We start from the raw sequence: 23134 nt of genomic DNA, 5'->3' as shown, positions 1-23134 counted from the left end.
GCAGTCTGCGATTCAAGTTTTCTATAGCATAGTTAGAAAAGTTGTTTCTATGTCTGACTGTAAGGAATGGTTTACCATTTCATTGATCGTTGATGTAAACGTTTTATGTTATGAATTAATGGAATAGTTACGTTTACCTTAAAAAAAAAATTACCGTGGGTGCACATTTTAAGAGTTAATACTCAAAATGAAATTTTGACTATGTAATAAGTTTCACTATTGTTTAATCCTCAATTATATCATTAATTGAAAATGATTCATTGACTATATATGTAAAATTTTACTCACTTTAGTCATTCATTACTTAGACTGATGACTAAGTTGAGTAAATTTTAACATAGTTAAATCATTTTTAATGAGCTGGTAATGAAGACAAATCATAGAATTATGATATATATAGTTGATTGACGATTTCAGACATTATCCCATGTTTAACATATAGGAATGCAACTACACAATGTATATAATTTATATATTTATGACATTTAATTTTCTAATTTAATTTAAAAGCTACATTGGATGTATGTTTGAGGAAAGAGAATATGGCCTGTTTGGTAAAATAGTTAGCCTATCAGCTAATTTTGTCTTATTTGACTACTATTATTGTTTGATTTTTTTAAAAAAATAATGTAAGTGTTTGATTAATCAGCTTTTTGTAACATCAAAATGTTGCTCAAAGCAACTTTTTCAATCAGCTTTTGAGAAAAGAAGTTATATCAAATAGATATCAGCTAACAGCTAATTTACCAAACACCTTTCTACAATTAGTTAATCTTATCAACTAGTCATACCTTCTACCCAATCAGCTAACAGATCAGCCAATTAGCAATTTACCAAACATGGCCTATCTAGATGTTTGTATTAGGTGCTGATAATTAATTTGTAAATGGCAACTTGAAATATTTTTTTTAAAATTTAAAATGCTATTTATTAGGGTTGGGCATTTTAGCTTCTGTTTGTTTGATTTAAAAAGAATAAAATCATTCAATTTTACATTGTAATTCAGTTTGGTATCGGTTTAATTTAAAAAAAGTTTGATTTTGATTTATAATTAATTCGGGTTTGGTATTGGATTCAATTATATAGAATCCCACAATTACAATAACAAAGAAGTTTTGTACAGAAGAAAGTCCACGTCAGAATTAAATTTGCCACGTGGTGGAAAATAATCTCTCTGCTTCTTCATTTTTTTTTTTTGTTTTTTGTTTTTTGTTTTTTTCCTTTTTTGGCTTACAAACAAAAGTTAGGTATAAAGCATGCATCTATTAAATACATAAATTAAAGCATTAAAATATTTCTATTTATGTGCATCAAATTGTTATACTAGACACAAACTTGGCAACCCACACAACGCGCGCACACACACGTACACATATTGACGGGTGTTCGGATTGGTTCAATTTTACACCTAACCAGTTGGTATACACAAAAGTATTATCAAACATTTGTTCGGTAATAAACTAAAGCGAACCATTCACCCTTTCTATTTATGCCCCCTAAATTATATTTGAGTAAATAGTTAGGTACTGTTCATCCATATTATACAAGTTTCATTACATTTTTTTTTCTTTTTAATTGAGGGGAGGTTTGGAGGGTGAGCCCAAAATTCTATATACCATCGAAATGTGACATAAACTACTATGCAGTATGAGGAAGTAAAATTGCGTCTTCGCTACTGATTATAATTTTTGGTATAATGGTAAGCACTTGATTTGGCATTTTTCTCACTCTACAACCCTTTATTTTTTAACTTTAAATTTTCCATTAAAGGTAGGGAAAAAAAACTAAGTCATAGAATTACTCAAAACTATTTTTTCAACCTATGAAGTACAAAGAATCAATACTAGCCCCTCGTACTACAACTGAAACATATAACCTCCTATTTGAGAGAGTTACTTCGTGCCACTAGACTACGATATCATTGATAAGTTTCATGCTTATTCAGTATATATTAGTGTTGTGATAAATCATTGATTTTTTTTTCTTTTAAAGAAAGGATAAAATAAAATACCATGTTAACTTGGAGAATCAAATAATTCCATTATTGCAGTGCTGCATTAATTGGCATTAATTATGGTGGTGTCAGGATCAGGATGAACCTCCCATAGACGATCAACCTCTTTATCAAATTGAATATTATGGAACTCGATTATTAATAATGGGACCAAAATGACTTATTATGAATAATTTATAAACCAAATATGCTTTTTTTACTCATAAATTGTAGCATGTGGGTGGAATAAATCACAACAACTCATCAGTGACTCAGCACCCAGAGCCAAATGTTGGTGTATATAAAAAATTTGTCCACTTTTAACATAATCTCCACATTACTACTGTTGAATTCCAAACCATAGTCTCTTCGACACTACTATCTATTAATTTATTAAACCATTAAGCTAAGCCCTAACGGGTATAAATTTCAATATCATATGTATGTGTTGTGGGCATGGTAATAAATGACAAGGTAGCTAGTTCACTGAATTATTAGTAGAGGGGACCAAACCGACTTATCGTGAATAATTTATTCACAAAGGGATAGAGTATATATGTTTGTATGAATAATTGTAAGCTTCATTGTTTGCTAACTTTTTTAATTATTTCCATGATATCTTCATACCAACTAACTTCTAACTGCTTGACATGTCTTCTGCATAACTTGCACTCTATATTGCTTCCCTTTGCACAACTTCTAAAGAACGACATTCTGTATATGGGTCGATGTGCGATTCCATTCACATGGTCACTCATTAAAGACAATTATATCTTTATTTCTAGATAAATTTTGCAAAGGATAAAAATTGGTCCAATGAACATATATAAGCATTAATTCAAGCCATCAAATAAAAGAGAACGAAGAAAAGATACACACAAATAAAAGAGACAATGTAGTAGCAGTAGACTTAATTAATAGCTTCTCAACTGAGTTGAAATTTTTTCCACAGTTGAAATTCTTTCTTACATTGGCATATAGCCACCAAGGAGTGTATTAGTTTGATAAGTAGCTTAGAGTCTTGATTGTTCAATTGTTTTTGTTCCTTGATCAGCTAATGTTATAATATAGTTCATACTTTAGTTAAATCTTGTAACTCCTCGTTCTAGGAGGACTTTCTGTATTGAGACATTGTCCCCCCTCACCACCACCCCCAAACCCCCCAACTACATTATGGAGTTTTTGCTTTAATCTACTCAGTTATTTTCCTTTCAAAAAAAAAAAAAAAAAACAGCTTCTCTACAGTGTGAAATTCATTGGGTTTATCCCACCATTTGAATGAGTTAAAAAACGATCTATAGAAGAAATAAAAATAATAGAAGTAACTCAACCTCATAAGAGATTCCTGGTCAGTAAAGATATAATTAAAAGAGACATTCTATGGAAGACTAAAGTGGTTCTATTAAGAGAAGTAAACAAGGTCAAATAGTAGACAATAAATTGATAGACTTTAGCAAACTACATCGATCAAATCAGTAGAGGCTATTACCAGCAGAGTTAGAAGTTTAGTGAAGGCACAAATTTTTGGATTAGTAGATAAGGATTGAATCTCAATATAGGTAGATTAGAAGAATCTTTAATTTTACTCTTACGTCATGTTGGTAACATACCTTATCAATCAATTTTAGTTTATTTGATCACTATTAGCTATTTAGCTTGGTTAAACAATCAATATGAGTGTTTGATTAATTAGGTTTTTGTAACAGTTTATTGTTTCAAAATGTTAAAATTCAAAAAGCTGCTTAAAGTAGTTTTTTCAATAAGCTTTTAGGAAAATCATTTTGCATGAAATCAACCATTAGTTAACAGCTAATTTACCAAACACTTTTCTACAATTAACAATGCTATCAACTAATCAAACCCACTAACCCAATTAACTAACAACTATTTACCAAACATCTCCTAAGTCTTACAAAACAAGAGTCCGAGAAACATAAGAGAATGAATGCTAAGCCAGGCCAAATGAGAAAACTTCGTATCAACTGCTAAAGAATTATATTGTTGGATACTACTACTAAGAACGAAGTATCAGGATCACGTGCTTACCATTATACCAAAACTTATAGTTAATTAGTAGCAAAAACATAACTTTATTCCCTTATATTTGCATAGCAGCCAGTGCTACATATCGATTTCAACATCAAACGTTTCACAAGTGAAATGAAGTTAAATATATATGCGGTGAAAGTATGAACATTTACACACTTATCAATATTTAATTAGATTAATACTGTAATTATATGATAATGTTTACTAATTAAAATAATAATAATAATAATAATAATAATAATAATAATATTATTATTATTATTATTATTATTATTATTATTATTATTATTATTATTACTATGAATGCTGAGGGAAACTTCATAACCTTTTCGGGTGTAGGTAAACCAGTTACCCATGGCTATGACTGACTCAAACCAAGAGGGCAAAGATTTGAACTGGTGGCTTTGCGATTACAAGTGTAGATCAGATCTCTTGCCATCTGCATTAGGGTTACCCCTACTACTACTATTATAACCCAATTAGGCAAAAACTTGTGTGAGACCGTCTCACCGTGAGATGGGTCGGGTTGGGTCAAGATGAAAAATGTGATGCTTAAACACACAGATGTCATGCTTATATGCTCAAATGTAATACTAATCAAAAATAAATTTTTTGTTACTTATAAGGGTAAATTGAATACTTTTAAGGGAAAATACAATACTTTTATATTTCGATTTAAAAGTATTAAATTTTTCCTCAAAAGTATTATATTTTCCCTTATAAGTAAGCGGCATTTGTCAATATTACTTATGGAAAATGTAATACTTTTCCTGATTAGTATTATATTTGAGCATATAAGTATGACGTTTGCACATATAAGCATGACATTTGCATGTTGCTTTGACCTGACTTGACCCGTCTCCGTGAGACGGTCTCACACAATTGTGACCATTATTATTTATTATTATTTTATGTGATTGTATTCAACTTTTTGAAACGAAAAATCTTACAACCATGCATTGCTGCATGGACCGCTTTTTTTCCAATTAAATACAATTTCCCGGGAGCCAACCTTGCAGATGTTGACCCTAGAATCCAACCTCGCCAGCGGAGCATCTTCGTGGCCTCCGCTTCTCATACCGTGACCGGACTTGGTGGCCGACTCCGAGACCGTGAGTAGACACGATATTCACTTTTTTGAGTAGCCTTTGGTTAATTTCGAGTCTCTCGAATAATCTTCTGAGCTCATGTTTAGCCGACTTTTTCTCCCAAAAAGTTTGATTCTCAACCCTAATAGTCCCCTACACTCCGGCTCAACAAAACATGAGAGGATGTAAATAATGGTAACCCAACTCAACATTTAGACATTTGTTCACTGCGCACAATAAGACCTCTCACTTTGATAGGTTGCCAACCTGACTTGGGATTTGCACCACACCTCTAGGTCTTAAAATTTTAGACTATAGTCTTATTACAACACCACTAAATTATAATTCTAATTCAACTATGATTTTATTCAACAATATACACTCAAATGTGTGAAACTGTTATTTAATTTCATTTTATATACACTATAATTTCATTACAACATAACTAAAGTATTATTTTGATATAACTACAGTTTCATTTGATAATATACAATTAATATGTGAGACATGTTATTCAATTTCTTTTTATGCATACTGGAGTTTCATTTCAGCGAAATTAAAGTATCATTTCAATTCAACTATAGTTTCATTTGACAATATACACTGAATATGTGAGATGTGTTATTCAGTTTCATTTTATACATACTACAATTTCATTTCAACACAACTAAAGTATCATTTCAATATATATACACAATATACGAGACAAATTATTCAGTTTCATTTTAGATATACTATAGTTTCATTTTGTTCTATACACACCAAAATACGAGATTTGTTAAAACTATAAGCTTCCATTCTTTCTACTTAAAGAAACGGCTCCGTTTTTGGACCATGGTCCACCGCATAACAACCGATAATAGTAGAAGATTGGCTGCTTGCAGCCTAAGCCCATTATAATGGCAATTTATATCACGAACCCAAGCTCACATAGCATTATTGACCATGGGCTGAAACAATGAGGTACAGAATTCATACTAGTAAGGTACATAATTTCATAATACAAAACACAAAAAATCACAACACAAGAGACATAGCATAATACTATAGATCTAGCTGGATTGAAAAGACGAGGTACAACATTCATACTGGTAAGGTAAAAAATTTCATAACATAAGACAAAAAAATCATAACATAAGACACAATTACTAATTTATTCCAAGTACATAATTCATACTTATAAAATACAAAATTTTATAACGCAAGACACAAAAAGTCATAAAATAAAATATAAACTCATGAATTATGGTCTATAGTGTAACGTGAACTCTGATCCATTGTATAATGATTGCATTATAATTTTAGAATAAAAATGTTGCCTCGTTTTGAACGAGGGAAGAAATGAATGGCATGGCATGGCTGGAAGGTGTGTATAAATAGGGGGACTGTGTGGGGAGTTTCATCATCACCATTCACCACTACTTTAACAAAGAAAAAAAAAAAAAAAAAAAGAGAGAAGAGAGAATTGAAGATGGCCGGCATAGATCCTGCAAGATGGAGGGTTCTAAGTGGGAGTGATAACTGGAAAGGGCTTCTAGACCCTTTGGATAACGATCTCCGCCGCTATCTCATTCACTACGCAGCCATGATTTGTCCCTCATTTGAAACTCTCATAAGGGAACCAGCTTCCAAAAATATTGGACTCCCCAGATACGCCAGGAGAAACCTCCTCGCCAATACAGGCCTTGTCAAGGGAAACCCCTTCAAGTATATATGCATTCCTATTCTTACAATTATAGATACATAAAATCACAACTAACAAAATTAAATTTCATTAACCTAACGTTGTTTTCTTTTCTGTATGTATGTTTCAGATATGAAGTGACCAAATACTTCTATGCAGTATCTGGATACCCAGTCGGAGCTACAGGGTATAATGTGAGGCCACCCCCAGAGCAACGGAATGCAGTGCTAAAGGAATCAAACTGGAATGGATATGTTGCTGTGGCCACGGATGAAGGAAAAGTTGCTTTGGGACGAAGAGACATTCTGATTGTTTGGAGGGGAACAATGCGACCCTTAGAGTGGGTTACCAATTTCACTTTCCTTTTTGTCAACGCGCCCTTAATATTTGGCCAAAATTCTGATCCCCTGGTGCATAGGGGTTGGTACGAAATGTATACTGCAATCAATCAAGATTCAGTCTTGAATCAAAAGAGTGCCCGAGATCAGGTATAAATTTATAGATAACTCTCCCATTTTTACTCTATTTATTTATTTGAGTGCCTAGCTCATGAAATTGGCCGGGCCCGCATTAATTAATTATATTAATTGGATGGTGAAGGAAACCGAATGTAGGTAAACCATGCCTTGTAACCCTAACCGACAAAGAATCATAAGGCTGGAAGTAAGCCAACTTAAGTTACCTATAGCTGACTGGCTCAAACTTAGAGGACAAAAATTAGAAATAGTGATCTTGTGGTTACAACTTACAAGTGTGAATCTTTTGCCTTGTAAGTTGTAACCTTAGTCGCCAAATGATCACAATAAAGTAAATCATCATATTTTATCTATAGCTGACCAGTTCAAGCCTAAAGATGCAAAACTTTAAACTCATGACTTTGTGGTTATAAGTGTGGTTGTCCTGACACTCTTGCCATCTTAACTGGGATTACCCCCAATTTTCAATTTTCATATATCAGTAGCTTGCCTAAATAATAGCTAGGGATGATGCAATGTTAATTATTAATTATTTGTTGCCTCGCTCATAGATTCGTGAAGAAGTTGCAAGACTTGTTGAGTTATACAAGAACGAGGAAATTAGCATAACCGTGACAGGACACAGCTTGGGTTCATCCATGGCAACACTAAATGCAACTGACCTGGCTGTCAATCCATTCAGACCGGACATTCCTGTCACTGCTTTCTTTTTTGCAGGTCCCAAAGTAGGGGACGAGAAGTTTAAGAATGCTTTTGCTAACCAAGCAAATCTCAGAGGCTTGCGAATCACGGACGTCAATGACATTGTTACGAAAATTCCGCCATTTGGATGGCCAGTTGGTGGTGAATTATTGCCAATCATACCTTACCAAGATGTGGGGGAGGGTTTAATAATTGAATCTAAAACATCTGACTATTTGAAGCCTGAACTCTCGGGTCTTGGCTATCACGATTTGGTGCTTTATATGCATGCAATTGATGAATTCAACCTGCCTCAAGGAGGGATCGAGCCTCGGAGAAACAGAGACTTTGATATTGCCAAAATTAATAAGTATCAGGATGCTTTGAAAGACGAATATAGTATACCAGTGGCCTGGTTGGCAGTAAAAGATAAAGGAATGGTTCAGCAAGAGGACGGGAGTTATATTCTTGATGATCACGAAGTGGATGAGACGTTTTAAACTAAAACCATTGCATTTGGTTGAATAAAGCTAGGTCTCCTATGAAGTTTCTACTTATTTATCAGTGTGCTTTGAATAAGACTACCGGAGGCAACTAGCTAGCAGTGTGGATGAATGCATATGTATGTTTGTTGTTTGTTGTTTGCTTGTTTGTTTGTTTGTTTTTAAATAATATGTTAAGGGAAAATTGCAGTTGTATTTCATAATCTATATGAAAAATTGCAGTTTTCATCCTTAATTAATTAATATGACACATTGCAATAATATCTATTAATTAGTCACTGTTATTTTATGAAGAAACCTACGCATATATGTAATCGAGGGTAACTTAGCAACTTTTGAATATTGCAGGTATTTCGTTCAACTTTTAATGATTCTAATTTTCATATTACAAATACTCTAAACCCTAACAAATATTCTCTTCTCTCTCCAAAATGGAATGAATCATCTACGAAGATCACCCCCTGGTACGGTAGAAACTTGTTGGTGTTGTTTAGATTTTAATCCAAGAAAATCTTGCCGAATAAATAATTGATAAGTGCAAAAGATGCCATCTTTATAAGGTCATTATCGGATCGTCTAGTGCACAATTCGTTGCTTTTATGTTTGATTTGAGCTTTAATTGCGTTAGAATGCTTGTTATTGCCATCGGACCCCGTTCTACGCTTCATTAATCGTTTTTGTAGGAAAAAGATGTGCAAAAAGGCAGAAGATGACAATATTTCAGAGAAATGAAGAACGAACCGAAGTGGGAGCAAGAAGAGGCCTTGGACGCGCCTTGGACGCGCGTCCAGGCCGCGTCCACCAGGCGTCCACCCCTGCGTCCAATATTTTGCTCTCTGAAGTTTGAAGTCTGAGCAACAGAGGCACTCTGGACGCGCAGTGGACGCGTGTCCAGCCTGGCGTCCATCGCGATTTTTACTCCCTATTTAAGATATTTTGGCGGAAAAGAAAGGGGATCTCTCAATTCATCCACCATTCCACACCCTAGACTTTCTCTCTCTAGGATTAGCCTAGAGAGAACTCTCCCAATTCACTCCACATTGCAATTCTTAGGTTTAGATTAGGATTAGAGAAGAATTCCATTGTTGCAAGATTGAGATCAACATTCAAGTTCAAGTTCAAAGTTCAATTGCAAGTTAAGTCTTCCTTTTAATTTCTTGTCATTACTTTTACCTTTTGCTATTTCAATTCCAAGTATGATTAGGTAGATCTTTGTGGATTTGGATTGAGCAATGTTGTATGGATGTTCTTGAGCTTTGAATGGATTAATTAGGTTGCAATTGCTTGATTATGAGTTTGATTGTGTGAGTGGTGATCCACTTTGACTCTTGTGTAGGGGTGATCAACCTATATGAGAGGTGTTTGGAGAAGGAGTCTCATCTACGAGAGTAGAGTTACTCCTTAGCCTAGCCTATCACATTTCCCTCTCACCTTTGAGAAAAGGGAGAGGGAAGGCAAGAGGCACATAACGTGTTTGTCAAAATGCCCCTTCTAGCCTAATGATCACAAGGATGACATTACGGTCTAAGAAGTGAGTCGATTGACCACGAGAGTGGCGGTGGTGTTGGTGACCTTGTCTCATTTTCATAATCTAAGTGTTGCTAGCCTAATATCTTAGGAAATCAAGGATACCTATATGAGTTGCAAGGTCCAAATCCTCCTTTCCAATTGATTGTTTCCAACGTTTTGTTCCTTATTTTCATTATGTTTAATGCACCTTTCTTACTATGTTTGGGTTAGCTTTCAAACACTAAACACTATTGTGCTTAATTCACTTACCGCTTGAATTCCCTCCTTGCCATCCTTAGAGAACGATACTCGGAAATCTTTCCGTTTTAACACCTACTTTTTTCCATCCACCGCGAAAACTACCACTACAACAAACTATATTTTTAACGACATATACTTAGTGGCGGTTATGTATAACCACCTCTAAATGATTATTTTGAGGCGGTTATAGAACCGCCGCTAATTTAATATGAAAACTTTAATAATTAATTGTTAGCGACAATTATTTGTGACGGTTTATCATAACCGCCACTAAACTATACCATCATTAATATTTATGTTAAATATAAATAAATGCTAAATGTTTAATTTTTTAAAAAAGTGAACGAAATGAACTATGTGGTTTTAAGTTGATTTTGGATTTTAGAATTTTAGGACAGATCAGAGAAGAGAACTGCCCTAGCCGTTTTACTAACATACCTAAAATCCTAAATCTCATCACTCTCTCGCTTATTCAAAATCAGCCCTAAAATCCTAAATCTCGCCACTCTCTCACTTATTCAAAATCAGCCCTAAGATGAAAATCTATTCACTCTCTCGCCACTCATCTCTAGATTTTGGCCAAGTGCATTGAAGAGCTTGGAAGACAACGCAGTTGTGAAAATCGCCGGTGCATTGAAGAGCTTGGAAGACATCACTTTAGAGCTTGGAAATTGCCGGTGTATTAACCTGGGTTTTTGAGAAAGTTCAAAGTAGAGCTTGGATTTTACGTTTAACAGCCTTGAGCATTTGAGCGTTGTACTTGTGTTCGTTCTTCTCAAAGATCATCTTTAGATCTTCTCATGTAAGTATTATGTCTTGTACTATTATGCGGTTCCGAATTGAGATGTAGTGATTGATCTGAGCTATTCTATGTATCTGTCATTCATACGAATCAGTGCATTATTATTTTTATTGAATCTGTTTGTATGATTGTGAAATTTGAGTTTATTTCAAGTGAAAGATCAAATTGTGAGGTATGTTAGTTGTCTTGAATTGCTATTCGTGTGTGAATGTTTGGTGTCTCCTGTGTTGGTCTTATTAATGTATTAATTGGGTAATGCAAGATATTTCAAACATTTCCTACCAATTACTAGTGTTTCGTGTTTTCCATGTGACTGGATTTCCATGAGACAATGACTTATATTGGATTTCTGTCCCATACTGTGAGTTTGAGTCTATATCAGTGGGTTCTTGTATTTGCTCCTATGTTATATTGCTCTGCAATCTCAATCCAAACCGAACTAATCTGCAAGTCTAGAACACCAACTCAAGGTGTCTTATATTGTCATGAACTCTCTACCCTCGTTTGCTCTTCAGCTCTTCCCAACATTGCAAGAAGTGTTATGGGGATACAGAGGACACCAAGAAGGGATCTGAAAAGATAACCCGGGATGCCTCTAAAGGCTTACAAATGAGATTTGAAAAAACTGCTTCTTGCTTCTCCATGCCTTTTGTGTGCAATCATGTTTAGACAGTAATTTGCTTGTTTGGTTACAGTGTGGTATAATTTGCTCAAAAAGTGCTATCATGGAAGCAGTAATGTCAAGATTAACTAGCTTGTTTATTTACTTTATTTATTGCTAGCTAGCTACGTCTTACCATAAATGTTGATAAATAAATAAATCATTTCTACATGCTTAAAGATAAATATTATTATATAGTTGGCCGGGAAAATTATTGTATTTTGATTTAGTCTTGGTCATCCACTTTATGTGAATATATAATATTTAATTGCATCATGATCTAATATTTTTAATCATTTGTCATATTGTTTCCTTCTGCCTTTGCTCTATTTATGAGTTAGGTATATTTTTGTAATAGTTGACGATGAGAGCAGGATAAGTTCTGATAATATATATCAATATATGATTTCTTATTTGGTACTTTATTACTTATTAATGTGAGCAGGATGTGGTGCCAAAGTTTTTTAACACTGTATTTTACTCAATGTTCAGAACCATAAAGTATCTTCACGAAATGCCATACTTTTTAGTTTCCACCCTTTTCTATTTTCTAGTTTTTGAACTCAGCAAAGATAGCATATGTGTGATCTCATTCATGGAGTCTGAGATCTGATGTTTCCCACTTTCCCTATTATGTAGTTCTAGTAATAACTATACATTCCCACCAATGCTTTGTGATCCCTGGGCAGAAATAGAGAAGCCATGTTAGAACACAAAGTACTAAATACACCTTAACAGAGTTTCTTCTTATCTATTGGTGATGAAGAAAGGAGACTATAATTAGCATAGACATAACTATATTTAGTATTGTATGTTTATTTAGATTTTAGTGTGAATGGCATTGACAATGTTTTTGTTTATACATATGACAATCCATCTTTCTTTCTCTTTGTAGATCTTGTATACTAAATGCATGTTCTTCTCTGGTGAACCATTTCTAACCTTTGAGATTGAAAGCATATCTTGTTTCACATAAATCTAGGGTTCCTTTGAAGATCCCATCGTGAACACATACATCGCGTCTGGCCTGAAGAGAGAAGCTGTGCCTCTTGTAGTTGCAAATTACGGAGACGATCCAACCAAGGTATTGTCTCTATCATTTTATTTTATATTTCATTTTGAATTGCTGCACATCAATCCTCGTTTTGCATGATTTGGTGCTTGCTGAGGCCTTGAGGGCATTTCCACTTTTCGTGGTCTAAGTCACTAGCCTTGAGTCCTCCTTGACTACTTACTGGTAGAAAGAGGATTTGAAGTTGGGTAGAGAGAGTGCAATACTGTCTTCTATAGATAATTTGTCTTCTACAAGTTATGATGTGAAAGGTTTTAATTCTAATATATGAAAACAGTTGGAGTACATTAAATATCAAAATTAAGATCTATACATATGACAATCCATCTTTCTTTCTCTTTGTAGATCTTGTATACTAAACTGATTATGCATGGATAAATCTTGGGTTAATTTGCCGCGAAATACTTTGGAATATATAGAAGGGGTAGACAAATTAATTGATTTTGCAATTGAGCATAGATGTGTTGAAGGAAGAATATTGTGTCCTTGCGTGAAGTGTAAATTTAGGTATTGGTTATATAAATTTGACGTGAAAGAACACTTGATTTGTGATGGGATTGTACCTGGATATGTTCATTGGATTTGGCATGGTGAAGGGGGATCTTTAGACACTTCTAGTAGCACTCCTAACGTTGTACCTACTAATGTGCAAATTGAGAATCCTGAAGCAAATATCATTCATGATGCTTTTGCACATATTTTACATGGTATAAATGAACCTTCAACATCACAACAAACTCTACTTGGGGATGAAGTATTACCTAGAGATGATAGAGAAGATAGTAATAAGATATTTTATGAGTTGCTCAAAGATGGAAATCAAGAGTTGTATGAAGGGTGTAGCAAATACTCAAAATTATCATTTTTGTTAAAGTTGTACCACATCAAGTGCTTGGGTGGAATAAGCAATAAAGCAATGTCTATGATTTTTGAATTGTTAAAAGATGCTTTTGAACAAGCAAGGCTTCCTGATTCTTTCTATGAGGCAAAAAAAACCATCAATAGACTTAGTCTTAATTATGTTAAAATTCATGCATGTCCAAATGATTGCATGCTATACTGGGGAGATGATAAAGCTGCAGAAACATGCAAAGTATGTCATACTTCAAGATGGAAACAACCAAAAGGGAAGAATGATGGTGATGTGCGTTGTGGTAGCAAGTTTAAAAAGAAACCCTCTAAAGTGTTGCGTTACTTCCCTCTTAAGCCTAGGTTGCAACGGTTGTTTATGTCTTCTAAAAACTGCTGAGTATATGAGATGGCATGCTATGGATAGTAACAAAGATGGGTTGATGCGACATCCTAGAGACTCTGAATCAAGGAAGCAATTTAATGAAGTCCATGCAGAATTTGCTGCTGATCCACGCAATGTTAGACTAGGGTTAGCTGCAGATGGTTTCAATCCATTTGGATCCATTCCTCCTTGATATTTTGTATAATACCTATTTTGGGTATGTGAAAAGATTAATCAATTATTTGAAGAATTATCTTTGGTGGCTATTGTGAGAGTTTGGGTACTCTCTAATTGGTGGTTGTTTTGAGAGATTGAGATTATATCTTTGGTATTTAATTTGAGATAATGGAATTATCTTTTGGATGTTTATTTTGAGATAATGGAACTATCCTTTGGATATTTTGACATATTGAAATTATCTATTTGATAATTATTTTGAGATATTAGAGTTATTCCTTTGGTATTCATTTTGAGAGTTGGAAATCACTCTATTGGTGGATAAGTTTTGGTTTAAAGGAATTTTGAGTAGTGATGATATTATGATATGTATTGAGGAAATTGTTATATGGAAACATTGATATAAAGATTGTATGTGGTGAATCTCGAGGAAACAGTTGATTATGAAATAGGCAATGACCTTAGCTCCTGGAAATTTTATACATATTTTGGTATGCATTCTTATACACATTTGAAGGTGTATGATTTCCTCAAGATATACTTCTAATGGATTAAAGGTGATTTATATTGATGAGATTAAAAATGCCGTGTTAAGGGGTAGAAATTTATTATGTGGAAATTTATGTGCCCCAAAGTGATATCAAAAGCTATTCGAACCTGGGGAAGCTTAGGCTATGAAATGTTGGAAATAAGAAAGTATTAGAGCCTAAGTTGATAATTTTGGAGATAAGAATTAAGTGATGATCTACTTTGAATTCATGGATAACAAGAAGGAAGTTTCGGGGACGAAACTATTTTAAGGGGGGAAGACTGTAACCCCTCGGTTTTTCCGACAAAGTTAGGGTTCGAAAAATATTCTTTTAGGCTATAATATTTATGAGATGATCTCTCGGTACTTCAGAAGGATTTTGTTTATAAGTGAGGCTAATTATTAATAAAGCTGCGATTTACGTACCGGTCACGAACCGTAAAATTTTAAGGACGTATATACAGTTCGAATTTTCCTAGAAAATGGATTATTAAGCATGATACGATTACGCGTGAGCTTCCGACTCAGTTCAGTGAAAAAAATTAGACGAACTGTAAGAGTGAAATTTGCTACGAACCCTGTACCTATATTTCGTGAGATACCGAAAAATTCCCAATTTTGGTGATTAGCGACGGGATTATTTTTAGGATAATTTTGGTGTTAGAATTTTCCCGAATTAAGTTATAACCCTCCGAGCTTTCATCTGATTTAACCATAAACTGGCCAAATAAATTGTGATCTTCCTAGAGACTCCATAAGGTATTGACATGTGGCAACAAATCCTAACTAAGATTGGGTCATTAATGGCATGTCACATAGGTATGAGAGGATTGCACTTGTTGCTTAACTCTCAAGCCAAAACTCACATCACTCATCTCTCCTACTCCCCCACATTTTCGAATTACACAAGGAAGAAGAGGAAAGAAATTGTTTAGTCTTCCATTGTGATCAAAGAGCTCCCAAGCATTTTTCCAACTCAAGTGTCTAAGTGTAGGTAAGACTTTAGACTTTGTTTGGATTAAATCATCCCTAGAACTTAAGTGTAAATTAATGGTGCATGAAAATATTGTTGTTATGGTGACATTTTTAGGATCCTTGGACTCAAAGGAAGGAAACTAACAACTTCTTCGGTTTAAGATCTTCCAACGAGGTAAGGAATCACTTAAGTTGGTTTAGTCACTTGAAGGTGAACAAATGCTAGTAAATTATGTGACTAGGAATTTTATGTGAAAATTATGTGTTAAGTTTATGGATCTACAAGTTGGCTCAAAGAAACTACACTTTAATGTTTAGTAATTTTTGGTATGCATGGTCATAGTTAATTTATGCATGTATATGTTGTGTTTATGTCCATATAGGCTTATACTTGTGAAAATATTGAAAAATATAGTAAACATAGTCTCTGGCAGTAACTTCCGAGATTTATTGGGAAAAATTGGTAAGGTATTTTGATCCTATTTTTTTTAGACATGTAGTTCTATAAGTGTAGAACCTGTATATAAAATTTCATAATGATCGGAGTAGTATAAGTATGGTTTTCGAATTTTTCTCCAAAACTGGTCCAGAGAGAGAAACTCTGGACAGCACACTGCCAAGGGCAAAAATGGAATTTTCTGTGTTTATTCGCGGAACAAAATGACCAAAACTTTTTATGGAAATCAAGTACTATAAGTTGGGGTTCTACCATAAAAATTTCAAGTGAAAAAGAGTTCGGGAACTATCTTTACCGGCTCAATCTTTCTGACTGCGCCAAGCTGAAATTTCTGGCAGATTTGGGTGGACGCGGCCTTGGACGCGCGTCCAACGCGCGTCCATCGATGCCCAGAGTTATGGCGTCACGGCCGAAAGGCCGGACGCGGACACGGACGCGCGTCCGTGGGCGCCCAGTTTCGGCGCCATTTACCAAACGTGCGGACGCGGCTCGGACGCACGCGTCCGCTGTGCGTCCGCAGCTGCGGCCAACCGCGAGTCCGCGCGACGCGGACTCGTTTTCGACTTGTTTTTTACCAAACTTTTCCCCGATGTTTTTAATCCCGAGTGTTATGATGTTTGAAAGGCCTACGGGCAAAAGAGATCTATTTTTGAAAGAAATATCTGTTTTGGAAAAATTATGTACATCACTTTAGAAGAAAATATTGTTGTTGAGAAATAAGTACAACTCTTGTAACTTGAGGAATTGTGTTGGAAAGCCTATGAGTAAATAAAAATGTTTATAAAACTTACGTCGAAAGAACGTATGCTATTTTGGTAAACAGGTTGTCAAAACCTTATTTTTTTGAGGAAAATACTACTTTTAAGGAGTGAGTACATTACGTGAGAAAAACGAGAAAATGACGATTGAAAAGCCTGCGGGCACTGAGAGTATTTTGAAAATCCTTCTTGGGCTGATGAGATAGCCGATTTCAACTATTAGACTCAAATGAGAAATATGTCCAAAAGAAATGATTTGAGAAAGAAAAACGGAAGGAAGAATCATGTTTTCAAACCCTTAGTTTCTAAAGCGAGTTGAGGAGGACCTTGATTGACCCACGGGTGGCTTTAAGTGCCATGGCCCAGTGGTCGTTGTGGATATTGTATGACCAGTTCATACTGCAGGGCGAAGTCTATTCGTCGATATGTTATAGTGTATGACCAGTTCATACTGCAGGGCGAAGTCTATTCGTCGATATGTTATAGTGTATGACCAGTTCATACTGCAGGGCGAAGTCTATTCGTCGATATGTTATAGTGTATGACCAGTTCATACTGCAGGGCGAAGTCTATTCGCCGGGTACTATATAACTCGTAGGATGAGGTATTCCTATGGGGGTGTGCACACTTAAGGTATAGTTACTCCAGAAGTCCGGGTAGGTGTTGTTTTTATGGACCTAGCTAGGACAGCTAGGAATCATTTTAACGAACCTTACGTCTAGGGGATCAGTGTTAGACCGGGTGATGACCACTGAACCCGAGTTCGATGATCCAAGTGGTCAGAGTGGGAGTTATGAGAATGCTCCAAAGGCCTCACGCTTACTAAGAAGAAACTAAGGAAGTTTTAAAGATGAGAAAAGAGTTACTCTGTAACGACTTGAGAAGGAAATGATTCTATCCAAAATGTGACGAATTTTGAGCACGGAAATGTGCTGTTGAACCTCCTTTTGAGTTAAAATGAGGGAACTACTGGAAACGAAATATTTTACAAACTTGTCTGAAAAACAGAAAAATGTGTTTTAAGTAGCAATGATGCCGGTACCTTTATATGAGAAAAGTTTACGTGTTGAGTTAGCTTTACGCCTTATATTATATTATCTACTATTGATAACCTGATTGCAGATAGAGCTATAACTCGTGGGTAAATTTTACAACTTACAAATTATTATATTTTCGAAACCTTTGTCTACTTTTGAGTAACAATGGATTTCCTTACTTAGCCGTCGTGCTAACTACACTTCGATGTGTTTACAGATGTTGTCTAGTATGGGCTCCTGAAGCCCGATGAGTTCTGAATAGGATGGAAGTCGAGGTTGAGGACTACCCTATCCTAGAATAGACACCCTGGAAGAATTATTTCCATACGTACATATTTGTATGTTGACATGGTTATTTGAGGATTGTAAGTTTAGCCTTAGCGTTTGGGTATAGGAGAGATACCTAAGCGTGGCGGTAACACCCAGTTTTCTGCTGGTTAGACGCTTCCGCAATGTATTGTATTATTAGGGATTTTGTAATAAATCCAAGTGGTGAAAATTGTAATACTTCTTAGAAAAGTGCATGTAACTTGTTTTAGAGTAGGTATTATCTTTTGTTTATAACTTATTATTGTGTCGTAAGTATTTGGGTGGATTATATTGTGAGAGTATTACATGTGTTAAAAGTGTATGTGTGATAATATTATATTGATGGTTAGTATTCTGTTTAAAATATTGAGTTGATGATTAATTTGTGAGTATAATTTTGTTCAGAATTTTTAAAATAATTTGGAAATTTTAAAAATAATAAATTAATTTTAAAATAAAATAAATAATCCGCTGGGTAGCGGATAAATAATAATAATAAAAAAATATAATAGCATCTGCTACCCTTCTACAGTTAGAAGGGTAGCGGATTCTTAACGAATAAAAAAATTAAAAATGAATGTGCTACCCTTTTGTTTATAGAAGGGTAGCGGATAGTCAAGTATCCGCTACCCTTCTACAAGTGACGCGGAAAGCCCAAGGCTTTCAGCGACTCTCACATCCGCTACCCTTGTAGAAGGGTAGCGGAAAGTCCTTTACAAGGGTAGCGGATGTGTAGATCTGTACTAGTGTACGTACGATGCTTTACTAGATGGCTCATTGGAGTTTGGACTGTTAGGTTCCCGGGTGACCACGCCGCATGCAAATTATATCATGGATTATGGTTTAAAATGATATATAAATTATATCTGCAAGTACATAATTTATTAACTGTATACACATAAAATGTTAGTTACATATACATTTTTTTAATACAATTAGCTACATATACATAAATTATATGTTTGTAATTAATAAATTATGTGTTTGTAATTAACATATTGTATACCTTCAATTTATTTATAAGCACATAATTTGTTAACAGAAAACACGAAATATGTTAACTACAAACACATACTCTGAATGTTGTTTGGGACCAGAGTCCACAATACAATGTAAACCTAGTCCAATATGGTATAACAATTGCAAATCACCGGCATGAGCCTCCTTTTAGGGGGCCTTGGACGAATCATTATTGTGTGGTCCGTAGTCCACACAGCTATGTGAACCACGATTCAGAAACGCATATAAAGTAGTTTTTCTAACACATAAAAGTATATTATTCTAACTCATAAAAAAATATTATTCTTTCAAACCTTTTCATAACCATTTTTTCAACTCAAATGAGTATCTTTGACACTCAATTTCTCATTCATCCAGATAATGAACATACAATATATCGATTTCTTTGTCTCACTTAGAAGAACCCGTAGAACTCGCTGATATTTGTATCAGAAAATAGCATTTAAATGTCATTATATTGTTGCTAAAATTTCCAACAATTGCTAGTAGCGAAGACCTACACAACTTTATTTCCTTATAATAGCGTAGTAGTCAACGTCACATTTCGATGACAAGATGCTAAACTAATCTCCCAAGCCGCCTCCCAACATCAAGCAATTCTCAAATAAAATGTAAGTAAAATATTAAGTGAAAATAGGAACATTTACAGACTTAATTATCAATACTAATTAATTGCGTTAATATTGTAATTATATTATTACAATATTTCACTAATTTAAAATATTATTAACACATGATTGTATTCAAGTTTTTGAAAAGAGAAAACTTATATACAACCACTGCTTGGTGAACACTTCTCCAATTAAATACAATTCCCCGAGAGCTGCATGCATATATATTCAATTCTTAAGGTCGGCCCTCGATTCGCACATACCACAGCTCTTAGGCTTAAAAGTTTAATATATTCATGCCATGAGCTGCATGCATATATATATTCAATTCTGTGGTGGACTCCAAGAAGAGCAGTAATATAATTAATGAATTTATTGTTAGGTTAGGTTGCAGATCAGATCTTATCTCAAGTGTATGTTAGAATATAAAATGTTGGCTCGTGATGCACGAGGGAAGAGATAAATGGCATGGCTGATGTATATAAATAGAGGGAAGTATTCAAGTGTATCATCATCATAATCACAAGTAAAGTAAAAGAAGCAAGAGAGAATTGAATTGAAGATGAGTGGAACAGGCATAGCTGATAGATGGAGTGTTCTGAGTGGGATTGATAACTGGAAAGGGCTACTAGACCCTTTGGATTCCGATCTTCGGCGCTACCTCATTCACTACTCAGCCATGGTTGCACCCACAGGAGAAGCTCTCATAACTGACACAGCTTCCAAAAACATTGGATTGTGCAGATACGCCAGGAGAAACCTCCTCCTCAACACAGGAGCTGTCAAGGGAAACCCCTTCGAGTATATATAATCTAAACCATTCCATTCCCATCCCCCTTAGCTTGGCCTATTATTATTTCCTTGCAGTGCAACTAAATTAATTGTTTGTTTCAATTCTTCAGATATGAAGTGACCAAATACTTGTATGCAACATCAGGAGCCTCAACCGGAGCTACAGGGTATAATGTGAGGCCAGCGCGATCAGATGCAGTGCTAAAGGAATCAAACTGGAATGGATATGTTGCTGTGGCCACGGATAAAGGAAAAGTTGCTTTGGGACGAAGAGACATTCTGATTGTTTGGAGGGGAACAATGCGACCCTTAGAGTGGCTTTCTAATTTTACATTCCTCTTTGTTAATGCGCCATTAATCTTTGGCCAAGATTCTGCTCCTCTGGTGCATAAGGGTTGGTACGATATGTATACCACCATCAATCCAGATTCCCAATTGGAAGGATCCAGTGCTAGAGATCAGGTATATATATATGTGTGTAATTTACAACGCTCCCATCCAATCCTTGTAATTTTTCTTTCTTTCTTTCTTTGAGCTTGAGTGCCTAGCTCTTTGGCATTATATATATAGGCCTAGTTCAAGTGCAGCAGACTCCTCCCATGTGAATGTATTGCCGACTGTGGTGCACTTATAAGTGGTATATATGTGATGCACTTACGAGTCATTATAGTGCACTATGGGCTGGTCTGTAGTGCACCACCAAATGTTGGTACCGACATTTCAGTAATTTCAATGATATGTAGGTGCATTTATATATATTTGGTCATGTATTTAGATATGTTTGATGGCACTTTGAATCCAATGCACCTTAGGCATTCCTTTGTGCACCATAGAACAACCCATAATATAATACACCATAGGCCAGCATTTGGCGGTGCACTACAGACCACTACTAAGTACACCAGATCAAGGCACCGCATGTCCGCAATGGATGAGTCTGTGACACCTGATCAATTCTATATATATATATATATATGATGTTATTTAATTTGTTGCCTGATTTGACTGCCTGCATAGGTTCGTGAAGAAGTTGCAAGACTTGTTGAGCAATACAAGGACGAGAAAGTTAGCATAACCGTGACAGGACACAGCTTGGGTTCATCCATGGCAACACTGAATGCAACAGACCTGGCTGTCAATCCATTCAAACCGGACATTCCTGTCACTGCTTTCTTGTTTGGAAGTCCCAAAGTAGGGGACGAGAATTTTAAGAATGCTTTTGCTAACCAAGCAAATCTCAGAGGCTTGCGAATCACCGACGTCAATGACATTGTTACTCAAATTCCGCCATTTGGATGGCCAGTTGGTGGTCCATTATTGCCAATCATATATTACCAAGATGTGGGAGTGGGTTTGATGATTGAATCTAAAAAATCAGACTATTTGAAGCCTGAACTCTCGCCGGGTCTTGGCTATCACGATCCGATGCTTTATATGCATGGAATTGATGGATTCCAAGGGTCTCAAGAAGGGTTCCAACCTCACGGAGATTTTGATATTGCCAAAGTTAATAAGTATCAGGATGCTTTGAAAGACGAATATAATATACCCGTGGCCTGGTGGAACATAAAAGATACAGGAATGGTTCAACAGGATGACGGGAGTTATCTTCTTGATGATCACGAACCAGATGAGAAATTTTAAACTAAAACTGTACCATTTCATTTGTTTGAATAAAGTCTCCATGAAATTTCTACTTATTTATGAATGTGCTTTAATTTAAATAAGACAACCGGAGGCAACTAGCTAGCAGTGTGGCTGAATGCATATGCATATGTAAGATTTGTTGTTTGTACTTTGCTTGTTTGTTTATGAATAAATAAACCTTCTCCCAAAAGCTTGGAATTGTTTTTTTTTTTTTTTTTTGGAAATAATATGTACTGCTCTATTTCAACGACGAACAGGAAAATAAATAACATATGAAAAAAACAACTACTTCTAAAGTGGTTAACCCTAAATTCTCTCCGCCTCTTCAGCTGCCCGAACCTACTCAGACATGGCGGCGGCGCTACCGGCCGCCGCGCCCACTCTCACGCGCTCCTTCGCGGATAAAAGATGTCTTTTATTTAAAATAATAAGGATAAAGATGGAAACAAGTTAAGAAGCTACTAGGTAACTTATTTTTTAAAAGTTACCTAAAGTAACTTTTCAAAATAAACTATTATTTTAAGTTACAAACTTATTTTGAAAACATTACCAAACAGAGCTTATAGCTTATTAGTAGATTAAAATAAGTTATAAGGTCATAAATAAGCTCTGCCAACAGAGTTTATATCAAGAATCATTCGAAAAGATGTGTGAATAGAGTTCCATAAGAGATAGTCAAGTGGTGAATAAACATAATTTTTGTATTTAATAGTCACAAGTTTAATTCTTATCAATTCCTATAAATCTCTTTTTTAGTGATAACGAAAATCTACGTACATTAAGGCTTGATGACAACAGGATTTTTCAAG

The 23134-nt window shown here is 35.1% G+C and overlaps 2 protein-coding genes across 3 annotated transcripts; both read left to right on the top strand.

The window, feature by feature from the left end:
- Positions 1–6553: 6553 nt before the first annotated feature.
- LOC116026615 (phospholipase A1-IIgamma-like) lies at positions 6554–8735 on the top strand. 2 transcript variants are annotated; one of them, XM_031267956.1, is made up of 4 exons: positions 6554–6837; positions 6945–7154; positions 7233–7302; positions 7842–8735. In XM_031267956.1, exons 1-4 carry the CDS (start codon positions 6602–6604, stop codon positions 8469–8471), a joined length of 1146 nt encoding a protein of 381 aa, XP_031123816.1. In that variant the 5' UTR covers positions 6554–6601; the 3' UTR covers positions 8472–8735. The 2 variants fall into 2 exon arrangements, with proteins under 2 accessions (XP_031123816.1, XP_031123809.1); XM_031267949.1 differs by having other exon boundaries at positions 6945–7302.
- An 11683-nt stretch (positions 8736–20418) lies between these two features.
- Positions 20419–22515, top strand: LOC116002004 (phospholipase A1-II 4-like). Its single transcript, XM_031242009.1, has 3 exons — positions 20419–20687; positions 20789–21140; positions 21696–22515. The coding sequence occupies exons 1-3, from the start codon at positions 20449–20451 to the stop codon at positions 22320–22322; spliced, it is 1218 nt and encodes a 405-aa protein (XP_031097869.1). The 5' UTR covers positions 20419–20448; the 3' UTR covers positions 22323–22515.
- Positions 22516–23134: the final 619 nt, after the last annotated feature.

This window comes from Ipomoea triloba, chromosome 1, assembly GCF_003576645.1.
Source record: "Ipomoea triloba cultivar NCNSP0323 chromosome 1, ASM357664v1".
In the NCBI taxonomy this organism is placed as follows: Eukaryota; Viridiplantae; Streptophyta; class Magnoliopsida; order Solanales; family Convolvulaceae; genus Ipomoea; species Ipomoea triloba.
This window is presented reverse-complemented; position numbering and strand designations above follow the sequence as displayed.

Excerpts from the sequence above, each read along its gene's own strand:
- LOC116002004 (XM_031242009.1), top strand. The coding sequence starts at position 20,449 with ATGAGTGGAACAGGCATAGCTGATAGATGGAGTGTTCTGAGTGGGATT. Across the intron at positions 20,688-20,788 it reads GTCAAGGGAAACCCCTTCGA|ATATGAAGTGACCAAATACT; the intron begins GTATATATAATC and ends TCAATTCTTCAG. Across the intron at positions 21,141-21,695 it reads GATCCAGTGCTAGAGATCAG|GTTCGTGAAGAAGTTGCAAG; the intron begins GTATATATATAT and ends CTGCCTGCATAG.
- LOC116026615 (XM_031267949.1), top strand. The coding sequence starts at position 6,602 with ATGGCCGGCATAGATCCTGCAAGATGGAGGGTTCTAAGTGGGAGTGAT. Across the intron at positions 6,838-6,944 it reads GTCAAGGGAAACCCCTTCAA|ATATGAAGTGACCAAATACT; the intron begins GTATATATGCAT and ends TGTATGTTTCAG. Across the intron at positions 7,303-7,841 it reads AAAAGAGTGCCCGAGATCAG|ATTCGTGAAGAAGTTGCAAG; the intron begins GTATAAATTTAT and ends CCTCGCTCATAG.